Raw genomic sequence first — 17,710 nt, 5'->3', positions numbered from 1 at the left:
CCCACCTCCTCCTGCCAGCTCCCCCTCCCTTCCCTCCCTCCGTGCTCCCAAGCCCTGTGAGGGCTCTGCCCAGCAGTGCTGGGGATGCTGGGCATGGGCAGGAGGTCAGCAGAGCCTGGCACAGGGGCAGAGCTGAGCTGCCAGCTGTGCTCCTGGGGCTGGGGAGGTGGTGCATGACCCAGGGTGCTGCTGCTGCTCCCTCCAGCAGCTCTCTCATCCCGGAAGGCAGCAGTGAGGCCGAGGGTGAGCAGGGGCCCTTTATGCCATCCCTTCAGTTACAGACACAGGTTGGACATTAAAGTTGAGCAGCCCAGGCCCCAGCTGGGCCATGGCCACCTTCTTCTCTTCACACCTTGCTCTTCACAACGTTCTCCAAGGCTTTGGCCACTTCATCCACCGAGAGGTTGCTGAGGGACACGCTCTTCTCCTTGCCAAACTCTGCAGGGAAGGCAGAGGGTTAGGAGGCTGCTTTGGTCCTCTGCTGGTGCAAGGGACAACCCTAAAGCTCTGCCACAGCCCAGACTCTCCTCACCACCCTCCACACCTCTCATTGCCTGTGCCCAAGGTCATAGAACAAAGGGAGGGGTTGGGTTGGAAAGGACCTCAAAGCTCATCCAGTGCCAAGGCCCTGCCAGGGGCAGGGACACCTCCCACCAGCCCAGCTTGCTCAAGGCCTCATCCAGCCTGGCCCTGAGCACCTCCAGGGAGGGGGCAGCCACAGCCTCCCTGGGCAACCTGTGCAGTGTCTCAGCACCTGAGGGAAGTATGGCCCAGTCCTTCTCCTGCCTTCTTGTTACCTTTCATGGAATCACAGAGCCTGTGGTTTGGAAGAGACCTTAAAGGCCACTGGTCCAGCCCCCTGGAGCCAGCAGGGACATCCCTGACTGGAGCAGATGGCTCAGAGCCCCAAACAACCTGACCTGGAGTGATTCCAGCCATGAGGCATCTCTCATCTCTCTGGGTCTCACCATCTTCCCTGTGAAGAATTTCTTCCTGGGTTTAAAGCCCTCAGCCCTTGTCCCACCACTGCAAGCCCTTGCAGAAAGGCCCTCTCCAGGGTGCTTCTAGGCCCCCTTTAAGTGCTGGAAGGTCGCAACAAGGTCTCCCCAGAGGCTTCTCTTCCCCGGGCAGAACAACCCCAACTCTCTGAGCCTGGCCTCACAGCTGAGGGCTTCCAGCCTCTGATCTTTGCTGCACAGCAATGGGGCAGAGGCTGCCACCATATCCCGAGGCAGCCTGCTGGCTTGCAGGCTGCTCACATCAAGCACTCACCAACACCTAGGTCAAATGGTGCTGCCAAACCTGCTGCTCCTGCAGCAGCCCCTGCCCGGGGTCTGCTTCCCTGCAAGTCAGGCTCCTCTGCAGAAGAGTTCTGCAGGGCTGGGAGGTCACAGCCACAAGCTGCCAAACCACCTCCTCGTCCCTTTTCTTGCCTCACTCCGGCTCACACAGCGGGAGCACCCACCTCTAAAGTCAATCCTCGCCTCATGGACAGCTGCTTCCCTTCCATCAACGTCCCTTACCGTGACCACAGACACCCCTCAGCCCCCATGCGCTGCAGCCCGCCGGGCGCTGCCCCTCGCCGGGCTCTGGCCCTCGCTCGCAGCCCCGCGCGCACTCACCGTAGCGAGCCCACAGCATGGGCTGCACCCCAGAGCACTCCCGGATCAGGATGGGGAAGTCGGGATTTGCCTTCTTCAGGGTCACGTAGTGCTGCTCGATGAATTCCCTGCGGAGGGAAGGAGGCGCAGGGGGTCCCGGCGGCCGTTCAGGGCAGGGCCGGGCCGGGCCGGCTCCGGGCAGGCAGGAGCCTCGCTACCCCGCGTCGGGCCCGCTCACGAAGCATCCCCCGTGGGCTGCAGCCCTGCCCCAGCCCCGCGGCCCAGGCTCACCTGACACCGCGGCTGCCCGGGGAGCGCTGGCAGAGGTGGATGCGGAGCTCCCGCAGGCCGCGGCCCAGCCCGCCCCCGATGCCCCTCACCGCGGCCGCTGCCATCTTCCGCCCGCACCTGACACAAGCACGGGGCGTGGCTTCGGCGGCCACCAATCGTGGTGCCCGCCGGGACGCATCCTCCGCCAATCGTAGAGCTTCTCGGGCGCAGCCTCCAACAATCGCAGCGTGGCCGGCGAGGAGCCGACCAATGTGAGCGGAGCGGGGGCGGGCCGGTCGGGCGCGGTGGTTGCTGGGAAGGGGAGAGGCGGAGGGCAGCGGAGCGTGAGCGGTCGGGGCGGTGGTGGCGCAGCGATGCCGGAACGCGACAGTGAGCGGGGCTGGGCGGACACGGGGCACCGCGGGCCACCGGGACATCCCGCGGGGCTCCGGGACATACCACGGGCCGGAGGAGGCCGGCCCTGGGTGGGGGCACGCTGGACGCGGGGGAGCGGCCCGCTCGGGGCGGGGCTGGTGAAGGCCCAGTCGGGGCCTGGGGCGAGGAGGGAGCGGGACCCTGGGGTACAGGCACGTCCCGGCCTGGTGAGGGGAGCGGCCCCGCTGGGGAAGGGGCGCTGCGGCAGCCTGGGGAGCCGCAGTGATCGAGACCGGGTTGGACTGGGCCGTGAGCAGCCCCCTCCGGCGGGAGGTCCTCCCGTGGCAGGGGTGTGGGGGATGGGCTTTAAGGTCCCTTCCAACCCAAACCCTTCTGGGGTGCTCTGATGTCCTGGGATCCGGGGCAGTCCGGGGCGTGAGTGGATGCTCAAGGGGGGACAAACCAGGAGGTGTTCGGGGGTGAAACGGCGCAGGGAGTTTACACTGGGGCACCCTCGCGGCGTTTCAGAGAGCTGTGGAGGCTGTCCCAGGGCTTGGGGGAAGGGAGAAACCCCTGGGGAGGCTGCAGAACACCCACTGGGAGGTGCAGAGTCGCTCGAGGTGGGGGGCAGTGCCACCAGAACCCCTTCATTCTATGTGCCCTGGTGAGGCCACCCCAGGATGCCAGGGAGCTGGGCTGGGTGCAGCTGTGGGTGGTGATGGGTAAGTGCTGGGGTGCTCAGCTGGCAGGGCTGGGGAGGATTGAGCTGCTTCCAGGGGGGTTGAAGCTACACAGGCAGACTCTGAGTGCTCTTTTTCCTCCTGCTGTCCCCTAGATGAACCTTTCTCCAACCCCCTGGCCCCTGATGGCCACGATGTGGATGACTCCCACTCGTTCCACCAGTGAGTATCACACTGGGGCAGGCCCCTGGGGCCAAGGCTGCTTCCCCTTTAGAAGGGGCAGTAAGTGGTGCAGTCAAGCCTTGGGGCTCCCCAGGCCTAGCTCTGTCACCCAGGACTGGCTCAGAAGCCATCAGGCTGCCAGGGCTGCTTGGCTGATGATGGTTTCTGCTTCCTCTCTTCCTTGCAGGTCCAAGCTGACCAATGAAGACTTCAGAAAGTTGCTTATGACCCCCCGAGCTGCTCCTGCATCTGCACCACCATCCAAGTCTCGCCACCATGAGTGAGTGGGGCCCAGGGCTGTGGCACAGGGCAGTGGCTGCTTCCCCTCTGGGCTCCATCCCTGCCTGCCTCTCTGCCCTGGCACTCTGTACTGTACCATCTAAAGGAGCTGTTGCTCTGAGTGGGCAGCCAGGGACCTGAGCCTTGCTTTGTGCTGGGGTCCCTGTGAGTGGCAGGGGTAGAACCAGGTGGGGCAGGACTGCTGGGCATAGCAGAGCAGGTCCTGGGTGGCTGGAAGGGGCTTGGTGCAGGATTTGGTTATTGGGCTGTGAAAATTGGTGCTCTGCTCACCTCTCCCTGCTGACAGAGTGAAATTGGGGACAAATGAGGCTGTGCTGGGCCCACCTGGGAGGGTGCCAGTGCCCTGCTGTGGCTGCTGGTGTGGCTCTGCAGGCTCTACCTGTGGTTTCTTGTCCTCTTTCCAGGATGCCCAGGGAGTACAACGAAGATGAGGATCCAGCAGCTCGTAGGAGGAAGAAGAAGAGGTAGGAGAAGAAAGAGTGAGGTGTCAGGATTTGTTCTCACACATCACATCTCTCCTGGTCTGCTAAAGAGGACCCTGAGTGGTTTGGGGGCTCTGGAACCAAGCAGAGTGAGAGGAGCTCAGGCTGGGTGGCTGTGAGTGCTTGTAGGAGGCAGGCAGCAGGCCTGGGGGGAAGCTTCACCTCTGGAAGGAGCAGCAGAGGCTCTGCAGGTGTCTGGTGCAGCAGGGCAGGGGTGGGACAGCTGCACTGGTGGCTGTGTCTTTGGGAGCCTGTGTGCACAGCAGGGCTGCACTGACCTCTCTCATTTGGAAGGGCAAACTGAGCTCTTCTTCAGTCAGCCCCAGGGCAGCAGCTTCCCCTTGGCCAGGTGCATAGAGAATGGCTTGGGTTGGAAGGGACCTTTAAAGCTCCTCCAGTGCCACCCCCTGCCAGGGCAGGGACACCTCCCACCAGCCCAGCTTGCTCAAGGCCTCATCCAGCCTGGTCCTGAACACCTCCAGGGAGGAGGCAGCCACAGCCTCCCTGGGCAACCTGTGCCAGTGTCTCCCCAGCCTCACTCAACAATTTCTTCCTCCTCTCCACTCTCAGTCTCCCCTCTCCCAGCTCAAAGCCATTGTCCCTCATCCTGGCACTCCCAGCCCTTGTCCCAAATCCCTTTCCAGCTCTCCTGGAGCCCTTTCAGCCACTGAAAGGCTGCTCTGAGTTCTCTCTGTAGCCTTCTCCAGGCTGCACAGCCCCAACTCCCTCAGCCTGTCCCTGCAGGAGGCTCTGCAGTCCCCTTAGGCCAGGGACACAACATCCCCGACCGTGCCCCAGCCTGGAGAAGGTTGCTGGGGGAAGGGATTTGGGAAGCAGGAGAGGGCAGGTGTTGGGGCCCTGCGGCTGCCCCTCAGGCTGAGCTCTGCTCCCACCCCTCAGCTACTACGCCAAGCTGCGGCAGCAGGAGATCGAACGCGAGAGGGAGCTGGCCGAGAAGTACCGCGACAGAGCCAAGGAGAGGAGGGACGGCGTCAACAAAGACTACGAGGAGACGGAGCTCATCAGCACCACGGCCAACTACCGAGCCGTGGGCCCCACCGCCGAGGCGTGAGTCAGCTCTCCCTCCCCGCCCCTCGCCCCGCCCCGGGGGCCGCCCCCTGATCCCCCTCCTCCTTTCCTCTCTCTGCCTGGCAGGGACAAATCGGCGGCAGAGAAGAGGAGGCAGCTGATCCAGGAGTCGAAGTTCTTGGGTGGTGACATGGAGCACACTCACTTGGTGAAGGGGTTGGACTTTGCCCTGCTGCAGAAGGTGGGCATGGATGGCACCCTTGGCTGTTCAGTGGGTGGGGGGAGAAGCTGGACAAGGAGGCAGCAATGGGCACTGGCAGAGGTGGAGAGAGGGGATCCTGCTCCCTCTGCTTTGCTCTGAGGAGACCTCACCTGCTTAGGAGACCTTAGAGCAGCCTTCCAGTACCTGAAGGGGCTCCAGGAAAGCTGGGCAGGGACTTGGGATGAGGGCTGGGAGTGCCAGGATGAGAAGCAATGGTTTGAAAGTGGAGCAGGGCAGATTCAGGTTGGGCATCAGGAGGGAGTTCTGCACAGTGAGGGTGGGGAGATACTGGGACAGGCTGCCCAGGGAGGGAATTGAGGCTCCAGCCCTGCAGACATCCAAGCTCAGCCTGGATGTATCCCTGGGCAGCCTGCTCTGGCTGGAGGTGTCCCTTGCTGAGTGCAGGGAGGGTGGACAGGGTGACCTTGGAGAGTCCCTTCCAACCCCATGGACTCTGTGAATCTCTTGTTCCACTCTCTCCCACCCACTCTGTGGATTTCTCTCTCTCTGGAAAGGATTCCCAGAGGGGTGGGCAGCTGGTGGTGGTGGTGGGCAGCTGGTGGTGGTGGTGGGCAGCTGAGCTAGGGGCTAGTGTCTGATGGTTGGCTTCACTCTGTGGCCAGGTACGAGCTGAGATTGCCAGCAAGGAGAAGGAGGAGGAAGAAATGATGGAGAAGCCCCAGAAGGAAACTAAGTGAGCAGCTGAGGGCTGGGCTGGGCTGGGAGGAGCTCACAGGGGAGGCACCTCCTGACAAACCTTTTCTGTTCCCCTTCAGGAAGGATGAAGATCCTGAGAACAAAATTGAGTTCAAGACTCGCCTGGGTGAGGCTCTGAGGTCCCCACCTGCTGTTGGGCCTCCAGGGACAAATCCTGGAGGGTTCCTGGAGGAATGGGAACCGTTAGGCATTGGAGAGGGAGAGTCTGAGGCGTAGGCATCCTAAGGGCTGGAGGAAACATGGCCCTGGGGAGGTCCCCTGGTGGCCTCTCAGTGCTTCAGGAGCCAACCAGAAAGCTGGGGACAGAGTTGTGAGCAAGGCCTGAGGTGACAGGACAAGGTCTGAACTGAGAGAGGGAGACTGGGAGAAGGGAGAAAGGTTTGGCACTGAGGGTGGGGAGAGCCTAATCCAGAGAGGTGGGAGATGTGCCATCCCTGGAACCATGGCAGGTGAGGTTGGTTGGGGCTGTGAGCAGCCTGCTGGAGCTGGGGATGTCCCTGCTGGCTGCAGGGGGTGGAAGTCATAGCACAGTGCAGGGTTGGAAGGGATCTTGGAGATCATCACCTCCAAGCAAGATCACAGAAACCTTCAGGTTGGAAAAGGCCCTTGGGGATGCCCAAGCCCAACTGCTGACCCTGCTCTGCAAGCTTCACCCCTAAACCATATCCCCAAGCAGCACCTAGGGCAACGTGCCCTCACCCCAGCCTGCTGCAGGGGTGCTGTGGTGTGGTGCTGGGGGCACCTTTGTTACAGAATCCCAGAATCACCCAGGTTGGAAAAGACCTCACAGATTATCAAGTCCAAGCTGTTACCTAACACCTCCTGACAACTAAACCCTGGCTCCAACTGCCACAGCCAAGCTTGTTTTGAACCCCTCCAGGGATGGTGACTCCACCACCTCCCTGGGCAGCACATCCCATGGCCAATTACTCTTCCTGTGAAGAATTTTCTCCTCCCCTCCAGCCTAAACCTCCCCTGCACAGCTTGAGACTGTGTCCTCTTGTTCTGGTGCTGGGTGCCTGGGAGAAGAGCCCAACCCCCACCTGGCTACAACCTCCCTTCAGGTAGTTGTAGACAGCAATGAGGTCTCCCCTGAGCCTCCTCTTCTCCAGGCTAAACACCCCCAGCTCCCTCAGCCTCTACTCACAGGGCTGTGCTCCAGGACCCTCCCCAGCCTCATTGCCCTTCTCTTGGACAGTTCAAGTCTCTCAATGTCCTTCTTGAATTGAGGAGCCCAGAACTGGGCTCCAGGTGTGTCCTAAGCAGTGCTGAGCACAGGGCAGGATGACTTCCCTGCCCCTGCTGGTCACAGTTGCTGATCCAGGCCAGGATGCTGTTGGCCTTCTTGGCCACAGAATGGTTTGGCTTGGAAGGGACCTCCAAAGGTCTTCTAGTCCAACCCCCCTGCAGTGAGCAGGGACCTGAAACCACCTTCAACTTCAGTTCTAAACCTCTCTTGACACCACAGGCTGCACACAGCTTTCACTGCTGCAGGTCTAAGTCCAAAGCAAGCTCCTCTTTGCATGCTTGGAAAACACTGTTCCAGTGCAATCTCTTCCCCACTCAGCATCTCTGTTCAGGAGGTGAAGTTTTGTCACCAAGCAGGCAGCCTTGGGAGCTCACTGTTGGAGATGACACTCATGAAGCACTCCAGGCCCATGGGACTGTTGTGTCCTTGCTTGTCACATACAAAGCTCCAGTCGGGAACAGTGCTGAAAGGATTTAATGGCAAAGAAATTACCCAAGGGCAAATCTGTTCTCTTTGTCTAGCAGTTAGGATTCCTGGTTCTAACCCAGGCAGCCTGGGACTGGCTGAAGAGCAGCCCTGGAGAAAAGGCCTTGGGGGTGCTGGGGGATGAGAAGCTCAGCAGGAGCCAGCAGTGAGCACTTGCAGCCCAGAGAGCCAAGCAGAGCCTGGGCTGCAGCAGGAGAAGTGTGGCCAGCAGGGCCAGGGAGGGGATTCTCCCCCTCTGCTCCACTCTGCTGAGACCACACCTGGAGCTCTGTGTCCAGTTCTGGAGCCTCTGTTCCAGGAAGGATCTGGAGGTGCTGGAAGGTGTCCAGAGAAGGGCCACGAGGATGAGCAGAGGGCTGGAGCTGCTGTGCTCTGGAGACAGACTGAGAGAGTTGGGGTTGTGCAGGCTGGAGAGGAGAAGGCTCCCAGGAGACCTTCCTGTGGCCTTCCAGGATCTGAAGAGGGCTCCAAGAAAGCTGGGGAGGGACTTTTGAGGGTGTCAGGGAGTGATAGGAGTGGGGGGGATGGAGCAAAACTAGAAATGGGGAGATTGAGATTGGATGTTAGGAAGAAATTCTTCCCCATGAGGGTGGTGAGAGACTGGCACAGGCTGCCCAGGGAGGTGGTGGAAGCCTCATCCCTGGAGGTTTTTGCAGCCAGGCTGGATGTGGCTGTGAGCAACCTGCTGTGGTGTGAGGTGTCCCTGCCCATGGCAGGGGGGTTGGGACTGGCTGAGCCTTGAGGTCCCTTCCAGCCTTGAGAGTTCTGATTCTGTGATTCTGTTAGTGGTGGGGGCAGAGGCAGGGAGGTCTCTTGTGCTGTGGGACAATGTCAGAGTCTCCCAGGCCTGACCTCCTCTTCCACTTCCCCATGCCCAGTGGGTGGAAAGTGAGGATCTTTGGTCTCCTCTACCAAGGCACAAGTGACAGGGCAAGAGGAAATGGCCTCAGGTTGCCACAGGGCAGGTTCAGGTTGGACATGAACAACAATTTCTTCCTCTTGAGGGTTGTCAAGGCCTGTCCCAGGCTGCCCAGGGCAGTCCCCATGCCTGGAGGGGCTTCACAGCTGTGCAGACGTGGTGCTGAGGGCCATGGTTTGGTGGTGCCCTGGCAGTGCTGGGTAAGGATTGGACTCCATGGTCTGAAAGGTCTGTTCCAGCCTCAGCAGCTCCAGGTTGACAATTCAGTGATCCTGTCCTAGTGAGGCCTTTCCCTGCTGTCTGTGCTGCTCAAGGCAGTTTCTTGTCCAGCGCTAACCTGCCCTGCCGCTGCCCCCAGGGCGCAACATCTACCGCATCCTGTTCAAGAGCAAGGCCTACGAGCGCAACGAGCTGTTCCTGCCCGGCAGGATGGCCTACGTGGTGGACCTGGACGACGAGTACGCGGACACCGACATCCCCACCACGCTCATCCGCAGCAAGGCGGACTGCCCCACCATGGAGGTACACCGCCCCGCCCCTGGCCCCGGCCCCGCCCCTGGCCCCGGCCCCGCCCCTGGCCCCGGCCCCGCCCCTGGCCCCGGCACCGCCCCTGGCCCCGGCACCGCCCCTGGCCCCACCCGCACCACCCGCCTCCTGCAGCTCCTCCTCCGGCCTCCTCCTGCTGCGCGAGGGGGAGTGGATGGAAAACGCAGGAAGGGACCGGGAAAGGCTCTGCTCAGTGGTGCCCTGGGATAGGACAAGGGGCATTGGATGGAAAGTGCAGGAAGGGACAGGGACAGCCTCTGCTTGCGTGTTCCCTAGGATAGGACAAAGAGGCACTGCATGGAAACTGCAGGAAAAGACAAGGATGGGCTCTGCTCAGTTGTGCCCTATGATGGCACAAAGAGAACTAGATGGGGACTGCAGCAAGGAAGGGACAGGGACAGCCTCCATTCAGTTGTGCCTTGTGAAAGGACAAGGGGCAGTGGATGGAAACTGCAGGAAGGGACAGGGACAGGCTCTGCTCAGTTGCATCCTGGGATAGGCCAAGGGGCAGTGGATGCAAACTCCAGCACTCCAGGAGGCTCCACCTCAACATGAGGAGGAACTTCTTGACTGTGAGGCTCACAGAGCCCTGGCACAGGCTGCCCAGAGAGGTTGTGGAGTCTCCTCCTCTGGAGACTTTCCAGCCCTGTCCGGATGTGTTCCTGTGTGACCTGTGCTGGATTTTGTGTCCCTGCTCTGGCAGGGGGGTTGGACTGGAAGACCTCCAGAGGTCCCTTCCATCCCCTAACACCCTGTGAGCTGTGATCCTGATTTCCCTTGCAGGCTCAGACCACGCTGACCACCAACGACATCGTCATCAGCAAGCTGACACAGATCCTCTCCTACCTCAGGCAAGGGACCCGCAACAAGAAGCTCAAGAAGAAGGACAAAGGTAGGAGCTGGAGGGATCTGAGGGTGTGAAGCATAGCCCCAGGGTGTGGCTTGGAGCTGGGAGAGGGCAGATTGAGGCTGGAGATGAGGAAGAAATTGTTGGCAGCGAGGGTGGGGAGACACTGGCACAGGTTGCCCAGGGAGGCTGTGGCTGCCTCCTCCCTGGAGGTGTTCAGGGCCAGGCTGGATGAGGTCCTGAGCAGCCTGGGCTGGTGGGAGGTGTCCCTGCCCATGGCAGGGGGTGGAGCTGGGTGACATTCAAGGTCCCTTCCCACCCAACCCATTCCATGGTTGTGTTTGGGCTTGCCCTAAGCCAAAGCCTGGCAGCAGGAGGTGGGGGGCTCAGGGGACAGCATCTCCCTGTGGGTCCCCAAGCACCATGTCCTGAAGGTCAGCTGCTTTGTGCCTGCTGCAGGGCTGCCTCCTGCTGCTCTCCCAGTCCTGGGCAAGGCCCAGTTTCCTTGGGGAGCTGTCCCCTGTTGGGGTGGGGAACAGAAGGGCTTCCTGAGGGGCCCAAGAAGAAGCCAGGCCCTCCTCCAGCCCCACTGCTCGGGCCTGGGAAGCAGGCTGGGGGCAGGGCACAGGGCAGGGTGGGGGATGTGGCTCTCACTGCTCTGGTGTCCTTGCAGGGAAGCTGGATGAGAAGAAGCCTCCTGAAGCTGATATGAAGTAAGTGGGTCCTTGCCCACAGGCTGTAGGGTCACAGCTGTGACCTAAGGAACATCTTCTGGGCTAACCACATCTGGAGAGGGCTGGGTTCAGTGCTCCTGGAGAGAGCTGCCTCTGGGCACCTGTGGTTTGGAGACAAGGTCTGGGTCTGATTGTAGGCTTGAGGCAGCCAAGGGATCTCTTGTCCTGGAGCACAAGCAGCAGGTGCAGGCTGCAGGAGAGAGCAGGAGTGCAGTGATGGCTCTGACAGAGCAGCACAGAATCTCCTGGCTGGGAGAGACCTTGAGATGATTGAGTCCAGCCATGACCTAACTGCTCTGTGCTGAGGAGACACTGAGGGGCTTGGGGCTGTTGGGCCTGGAGAAGAGCAGCCTGGGGGGGATCTCATCAGTGCTGATCAATGCTCCAAGGGTGGGGGGCAGGAGGCTGGGGCCAGGCTGTGTCCAGTGGTGCCCAGGGACAGGCCAAGGGGCAGTGGGCACAGACTGGACCATCAGAAGTTCATCTGAACATGAGGAGGAACTTCTTTAATTGAAGGGTGCTGGAGCCCTGGAGCTGCCCAGAGAGGTGGTGGAGTCTCCATCTCTGGAGAGATTCCAAACTCCCCTGGATGTGTTCCTGCCTTGGCAGGGGCTTGGCTTGGATGATCTCCAGAGGTCTCTTCCAGCCCCTGCCCTGCTGTGGTTCTCTGAGCTCCCTGTACACAACTCTTAGTCCATGTCCCTGAGCTCCTCATTCAGAGGTTCTCTGAGCACCTCCAGAGGTGGTGACTTGACACCTCCGTGGGCCAGTTGCTGATGACCCTTTTGGTGAAGAAATGTCCCTGGTGCCCAGCCTGAGCCTCCCCTGGTGCACCCTGAGGTCCCTTCCTCTCGCCCTGCGGTGAAGGGGCAGGAGGTGCCCTCGGCGCTCGCTGTTGGTCGCTGTGTGCCCCTTGGGCAGGCTGCAGCTGGTGGCCTCTGCTCTGGCAGCAGCCTCACTTCAGCCTTTTTGTCCCCTGCCAGCATCTTTGAGGACATTGGGGACTACGTGCCCTCTGCTGCCAAGGCTCCCCGGGAGAAGGAGCGGTACCGGGAGCGGGAGCGGGAGCGCGAGGAGGAGAAGAAGAGGCACAGCTACTTTGAGAAGCCCAAGGCTGAGGATGAGGTGAGCCTGCTGCTCCCTCCCACCCCACCTCCCTGCACACCAGCAGGCAGCTCTCTGCCAGCAGGGGATGGGGCTTGAGGCTTCATCCCTGCAGATGTTGGAGATCAGCCTGGATGTGGCCCTGGGCAGCCTGCTCAGGCTGGAGGTGTCCCTGCTGCCTGGGGGAAGTTGGGCAAGGTTGGCACAGGTTGCCCAGGGAGGTGGTTGAGGCTCCATCCCTGGAGCTGTTCAAGGTGAGGCTGGACAGGGCTCTGGGCAACCTGATCCAGTGGAGGATGTCCTGCTGAGTGCAGGGGGTTGGTCTGGATGAGCTCTGGAGGTCCCTTCCAGCCCAGACCATTCTGTGATCCTAAGGTGACCTCAGAAGGTCCCTTCCAGCATGATGCCAGCTGTGACTCTGTGCCCTTTGGGGTCACCCTGGTTGTGCTCCCCCACGTGCCAGTGGTCAGCTCTGGCTGAGCTCTGTCCAGCCAGGAGCTGGGGGGGGTCTGGCCTTGTGTCCTCTCCACCAGCAAGGAGGGCAGGGCCACCCCAGGGCAGCAGCTTTTTCTGCTTGCCACCAAGAGTCTCCAAGTGGAGCTGCCAGCTCTCAGCCCTCCTGGCTGACTTTGGTGCCTCTCCCCCTTCTTTGCAGCCCCCAGACATCGACAAAGGTGAGGCTGGAGGGGTGGAGGCATGGGGGAGGTTTGGAGGGGCGTGGGGGAGGCTGCAGGGGCATGGGTGAGGGCATGAGGGAGGGTTGGGGGTGAAAGGCTGGAGAGGGAGGCATGGGGGAGGCTGCAGGGGCATGGGTGGGGGTGTGGGGAAGGCTTGGAGGGTCTGGCTGGGGCTTGGAGGGTCTGGCTGGGGCTGGAGGGGCTGGTTGGGGCTGGAGGGTCTGGCTGGGGCTGGAGGGGCTGGCTGGGGCTGGAGGGGCTGGCTGGGGCTGGAGGGGCTGGTTGGGGCTGGAGGGGCTGGCTGGGGCTGGAGGGTCTGGCTGGGGCTGGAGGGTCTGGTTGGGGCTGGAGGGGCTGGCTGGGACTGGAGGGTCTGGCTGGGGCTGGAGGGTCTGGCTGGGGCTGGAGGGGCTGGCTGGGGCTGGAGGGGCTGGCTGGGGCTGGAGGGGCTGGCTGGGGCTGGAGGGGCTGGTTGGGGCTGGAGGGGCTGGCTGGGGCTGGAGGGTCTGGCTGGGGCTGGAGGGTCTGGTTGGGGCTGGAGGGGCTGGCTGGGGCTGGAGGGGCTGGCTGGGGCTGGAGGGGCTGGTTGGGGCTGGAGGGGCTGGTTGGGGCTGGAGGGTCTGGTTGGGGCTGGAGGGGCTGGCTGGGGCTGGAGGGGCTGGTTGGGGCTGGAGGGTCTGGCTGGGGCTGGAGGGTCTGGCTGGGGCTGGAGGGTCTGGTTGGGGCTGGAGGGTCTGGTTGGGGCTGGAGGGGCTGGTTGGGGCTGGAGGGGCTGGCTGGGGCTGGAGGTCTTGTTGCTGGCCTGGGTGAGCTCTGGTGTCCCCAGAGGTGCTGTAGGGAGGGCATTGCTGCCATGAGGGTTTGGGGGTGCAGGGCCTGGTGCCCACAGCCTGGGCTGGGTTTGCAGATCCTTTGCTGGCAGCAGAGCAGCTCCAGCAACCTTCTGCTGGCTGTGAGCTGGGGGGGTTGGGGTCTCCAAGGAGCAGCCCACCCCTGCCTGTTCTCAGACTGGTGTGCTGCTGCTGGCTGTTGCCCTAGCTGTCCTCTGCCTGTGCCCCCATGCCAGTCACTGTGTACAGGAGGGCTCTGCCCAGTGCCAGCTGGGCTGTGCTGGGCTCCTCCTCCCCAAGCCCTCTCCCTGCTGCTCTCTGCCCCAGGGCCTGGCTCAGCCAAGGAGCTCATCAAGTCCATCAATGAGAAGTTTGCTGGAGCTGCTGGCTGGGAAGGACCAGAGGCATATCCTTGACTGTGCCCCAGCCTGGGCCAGGCTTCCCTTGTCCAAGCAGGGCCATGTGGTTGTCCTGCCTCACCCAGGAGGCAGACAAATGCCAGCCAGACCTTGCTGCTCCTGTGCCAGACAGGAGCTCTGTGGGCTCCTGCTTGGTGGTGGTAGGGCAGGAGGTGGCTCAGGCCTTAGCTGCAAGGCCACCTGGTGATGCTTTCCTTGACCAGTGCCACCTTGAAGAAGCCAGAAGACAAGAAGCAGCTGGGGGACTTCTTTGGCATGTCCAACAGCTACGCCGAGTGCTACCCTGCCACGTAAGGGAGCTGCCAGCAGCTGGCTGGGAGCAGAGGGCACCAGGGGCTGCTGGGCTCTGCCTGCCAGGGCTTGGGCAGCAGCCCCTAACTGCTGCTAAAGTGCTCCCCAGGGCCCTGGCTCTGGCAGCCCTTGGCCTTTCCTGCTGGAGGTGACCACCTGGCTCTGCTGCCCCACGGTGCCAGGAGAGGTGGAGGTGGGTGGGAGCCTGCTGGGTGCCCTGGGGATTGATGCCCTCAAGCTGTGGCTGCAGAGTGGTTCCTTGGTAGAAGAAATTCCATCCTGCAGAGCCACCTCAGGAGCTTTTGGGATCTTGGGTGCCCCTGTGGCACAGCTCACCTGCAGGGCTTGCAGCTGGAGGGGCTGCTCTGAGGTCCAGGAGCTGAGGCCTCACTCTGGTGGCTCCATGCCCTGTGGACCCACTCCTAACCTTTTCCTTGCTTCTCTTTGCTGGCCAGAATGGATGACATGGCTGTGGACAGTGATGAAGAGGTGGACTACAGCAAGATGGACCAGGTGTGATGGCAGCAGCAAACAGGGGGAGAGGAACCCACTAGGGAGGAGCAGAGGGGTTGAGTGCCCCAGAGTTGGGTGTTGAGGGATTGCTGATCTGCTGTGTGCCTGGCTCTGGGTGGCATCTGTTGTGTAGGGAGCAAATGGGGTGCTGGGGCTTGATCAGAAGGTGCTGGGGATGTCCTCATCCATCTCAGCTCCCTCTCCCACTGAGTGTCCTGCCTGGGGCTTCTCGGGGAGGGGATCCTGGAGCCAAGGCCACTCTGGGCACACAAAGCCATTGAGCTGGGGCTGGTGGGAGGTGGAGACCTTGCCTGGGCCCCTGGGGTGGTATGAGAAGCCCTGGGCAGTGCCAGCTGCTCTGAGCCCTCCTTTGTCTGCAGGGCAACAAGAAAGGCCCCCTGGGGCGCTGGGACTTCGACACACAGGAGGAGTACAGTGAATACATGAACAACAAAGAGGCTCTGCCCAAGTGAGTGCAGCCCCGGGGAGGGGCTGAGCAAACTGCCCACAGCACAAGCAGGAGTTGGAGCTGCCAGAGCAGGCCACCAAGATGATCAGAGGGCTGAGAACCTCCCCTGTGGGGACAGGCTGGGAGAGTTGGGGCTGCTCAGCCTGGAGAGGAGAAGGCTCCAGTGGGACCTCAGAGCAGCCTTGCAGGACCTGAAGAGGCTCCAGGAGAGCTGGGAAGGGACTCTGGACAAGGGCTGGGAGTGCCAGGATGAGGGAGAATGGCTTTGAGCTGGGAGAGGGGAGAGTGAGAGTGGAGATGAAGAAATTGTTGAGAGTGAGGCTGGGGAGACACTGCACAGGTTGCCCAGGGAGGCTGTGGCTGCCTCCTGCCTGGAGGTGTTCAGGACCAGGCTGGATGAGGCCCTGAGCAGCCTGTGCTGGTGGGAGGTGTCCTTGCCCATGGCAGGGGGTGGCACTGGCTGATCTCTAAGGTCCCTTCCAACCCAACCCACTCTGTGATTCTGGGTGGGGTTGGCCAAAGCTGGGACCTGAGAGAGCTTAAGGCAGGGTGGAGGTTCCCTGGTGAGGATTTAAGGATCCTGAGCCTGGTGGCTCCCCCATGAGCTCTGCCTCCTTCCCCAGGGCAGCCTTCCAGTATGGGATCAAGATGTCAGAGGGACGCAAAACTCGGCGCTTCAAGGAGACCAACGACAAGGCCGAGCTGGACCGGCAGTGGAAGAAGATCAGCGCGGTGAGGAGGGAGGGGGTGGGGGCTGGGAGGGGCTGGTGGGGGCTGGGAGGAGCTGCTGGGGGCTGGGAGGAGCTGGTGGGGGCTGGGAGGAGCTGGTGGGGGCTGGGAGGGGCTGCTGGGGGTAGGGAGGGGCTGCTGGGGGCTGGGAGGGGCTGCTGGGGGCTGGGAGGGGCTGCTGGGGCTGGGAGGGGCTGCTGGGGGTAGGGAGGAGCTGCTGGGGGCTGGGAGGGGCTGCTGGGGCTGGGAGGGGCTGCTGGGGGCTGGGAGGAGCTGCTGGGGGTAGGGAGGAGCTGCTGGGGGCTGGGAGGGGCTGCTGGGGGCTGCCTCTGCCCCTAGCTGTCTTGGGCTGAGCTCTTCAGCCCAGTCCATGTCCTGGGCTCTGCTGCTACCAAGTATTTGGGGCTCCAGGCCTGTTGTTGCTCTGGGAGCCATCCTGCTGGAGGCTTTCTGCTCCAGGTTCTGCAGCAGATGTCTCTGTTCAAAATGGGCAGCTCAGGGCCATCCAGAGGGGATTGGGGGGGACAGGGCATGTGTGGTGGCTCCCTCTGCTCTACCTGCCAGAGCTGGGGGTGTCCTGGGCAGGGGGAGCTGGCCAGGAGCATCCCGAGGGGATGGGATAGGCATGGGGAAGGTGAGAAGAAAGGGCCTTTGGTGGCCAAAATGGAGGAAAGGGAGAAGAGGCCAAGCTGCTCCAGACTGTGGGCAGCTCACCTCAGCTTGCTGTGGGCTGGGCACAGCTCTCCCCAGGTGTATCTTGCCCCCTGTGGGCAGCAGCTGCCCCCAGGCTGAAGGGCACTTTGTGCTTTCTCTGCAGATCATCGAGAAGAGGAAGAAGCTGGAGGCTGATGGGTGAGTGAAGCTTCTGCTCCTGGGCCTGGCTGTCCCCTGCCACCTCACACAGGGGCTGCAGCAGGACAGAGACCTCCCCAAGGGGTCTGGGCATGGAAGCAGAGCAGAGAACATTTGGGTCACTCCAAGTGCTCCTGCCTTGCAGGGCTGCTCTGCCCTGGGCCATGGGTGGGTGCTGAGCAGATCCCAGGGCTGGGAGCAGACACTGCAGGTCTTCCCTGACCTGAGGAGCTGTGGGGGACCCCTGAACTGTTCTGTGGGGTGAATCTGTGGCTCTTGATGCTGTGCCCTGGGTGGGAGGATGATGGAGCTGCCTGCCCTGTCCTCACCACCCTCCTGCCTGTCTGTCTTCTCCAGGGTTGAGGTGAAACGTCCCAAGTACTGATGCCTGCAGCATCTTCTGCAGCCCCTGCCTTGTGGCTGCTGTCCTCCTGGAGCTTGCTGGTTTGCTCTCCTTGTCTCCACTGCTCTGTGCAGGGCCAGCTGTGTCCCCTGCCAGCCTTGTGCTGTGGGGCTGTGCTCAGCCTCCCCCCCACCCCCTTGCTGTATAAATGTTTTAGCTGTAATAAAAGTGAATAAACTCTTCATGAGGGTCTGGGTGTGGGGCTGGGGTCAGGGCAGCAGGGGGGCCAGGGCTCCTTTTCCCCACCAGGCCCTCACAGGGCAAGCCCCAGCTCAGGCTATTTACTGGGGGAGCCTTTTAGGGTAGGGGCCAGGTAGCCCCTGCCCAGCCCTGGTCAGAATTGGCAAACAAGGCTGGGTGAGGGAAATATCCAAGCTGAGCAGCTCCTGCCTCAGTCTGTGGGGAAGAAAGGGGACCCCTGTGTGAGGGACAGCAAGAGAAGAGCCTGAAGGAAGGGACAGCAGGAGTCAGTAGTGGGCCCAGTGCTGCTTCACACCTCTGTTGGTGACAGGGACAGGGGCTGGAGGCACCTTCAGCAAGGTTGCTGTTGGCACCAAGCTGTGTGGTGCAGCTGATGTGGTCCAGGGAAGAGATGGCAGCAGAGGGTCCTGGACAGGCTGGAGAGGTGAGCCCTTGAGGTTCAACAAGGCCAAGGTCCTGTACCTGGGCTGGGGCACCTGCTGGGAGCAATCCAGGCTGGGGCT

At 62.0% G+C, this 17,710-nt stretch overlaps 2 protein-coding genes across 2 annotated transcripts; one reads left to right on the top strand and one right to left on the bottom strand.

The window, feature by feature from the left end:
• Positions 1 to 218: 218 nt before the first annotated feature.
• NDUFA2 (NADH:ubiquinone oxidoreductase subunit A2) lies at positions 219 to 1,996 on the bottom strand. The gene is made up of 3 exons (XM_054389262.1): positions 1,893 to 1,996; positions 1,623 to 1,729; positions 219 to 438 (listed from the first exon to the last, which is right to left on the bottom strand). Exons 1-3 carry the CDS (start codon positions 1,994 to 1,996, stop codon positions 347 to 349), a joined length of 303 nt encoding a protein of 100 aa, XP_054245237.1. The 3' UTR covers positions 219 to 346.
• A 209-nt stretch (positions 1,997 to 2,205) lies between these two features.
• Positions 2,206 to 17,173, top strand: IK (IK cytokine). The gene is made up of 20 exons (XM_054389411.1): positions 2,206 to 2,261; positions 3,082 to 3,148; positions 3,336 to 3,428; positions 3,853 to 3,912; positions 4,831 to 4,998; positions 5,086 to 5,200; positions 5,845 to 5,915; positions 5,998 to 6,044; positions 8,951 to 9,114; positions 9,922 to 10,030; positions 10,659 to 10,698; positions 11,703 to 11,844; positions 12,479 to 12,497; positions 13,658 to 13,736; positions 13,959 to 14,039; positions 14,496 to 14,553; positions 14,934 to 15,022; positions 15,646 to 15,754; positions 16,569 to 16,603; positions 16,961 to 17,173. The coding sequence occupies exons 1-20, from the start codon at positions 2,246 to 2,248 to the stop codon at positions 16,986 to 16,988; spliced, it is 1,590 nt and encodes a 529-aa protein (XP_054245386.1). The 5' UTR covers positions 2,206 to 2,245; the 3' UTR covers positions 16,989 to 17,173.
• The last annotated feature ends 537 nt before the right edge of the window (positions 17,174 to 17,710 follow it).

Source organism: Indicator indicator, chromosome 18 (assembly GCF_027791375.1).
Source record: "Indicator indicator isolate 239-I01 chromosome 18, UM_Iind_1.1, whole genome shotgun sequence".
In the NCBI taxonomy this organism is placed as follows: Eukaryota; Metazoa; Chordata; class Aves; order Piciformes; family Indicatoridae; genus Indicator; species Indicator indicator.
The sequence above is the reverse complement of the archived record's forward strand: the minus strand, read 5'-3'. Positions and strand labels throughout refer to the sequence as shown.

Coding starts and splice junctions, on each gene's coding strand:
- NDUFA2 (XM_054389262.1), bottom strand. CDS start 1,996: ATGGCAGCGGCCGCGGTGAGGGGCATCGGGGGCGGGCTGGGCCGCGGC. Junction 1,730..1,892: donor CCGGGCAGCCGCGGTGTCAG/GTGAGCCTGGGC, acceptor TTCCCTCCGCAG/GGAATTCATCGAGCAGCACT. Junction 439..1,622: donor CATGCTGTGGGCTCGCTACG/GTGAGTGCGCGC, acceptor CCTTCCCTGCAG/AGTTTGGCAAGGAGAAGAGC.
- IK (XM_054389411.1), top strand. Junction 6,045..8,950: donor TGAGTTCAAGACTCGCCTGG/GTGAGGCTCTGA, acceptor CGCTGCCCCCAG/GGCGCAACATCTACCGCATC. Junction 16,604..16,960: donor AAGAAGCTGGAGGCTGATGG/GTGAGTGAAGCT, acceptor TGTCTTCTCCAG/GGTTGAGGTGAAACGTCCCA.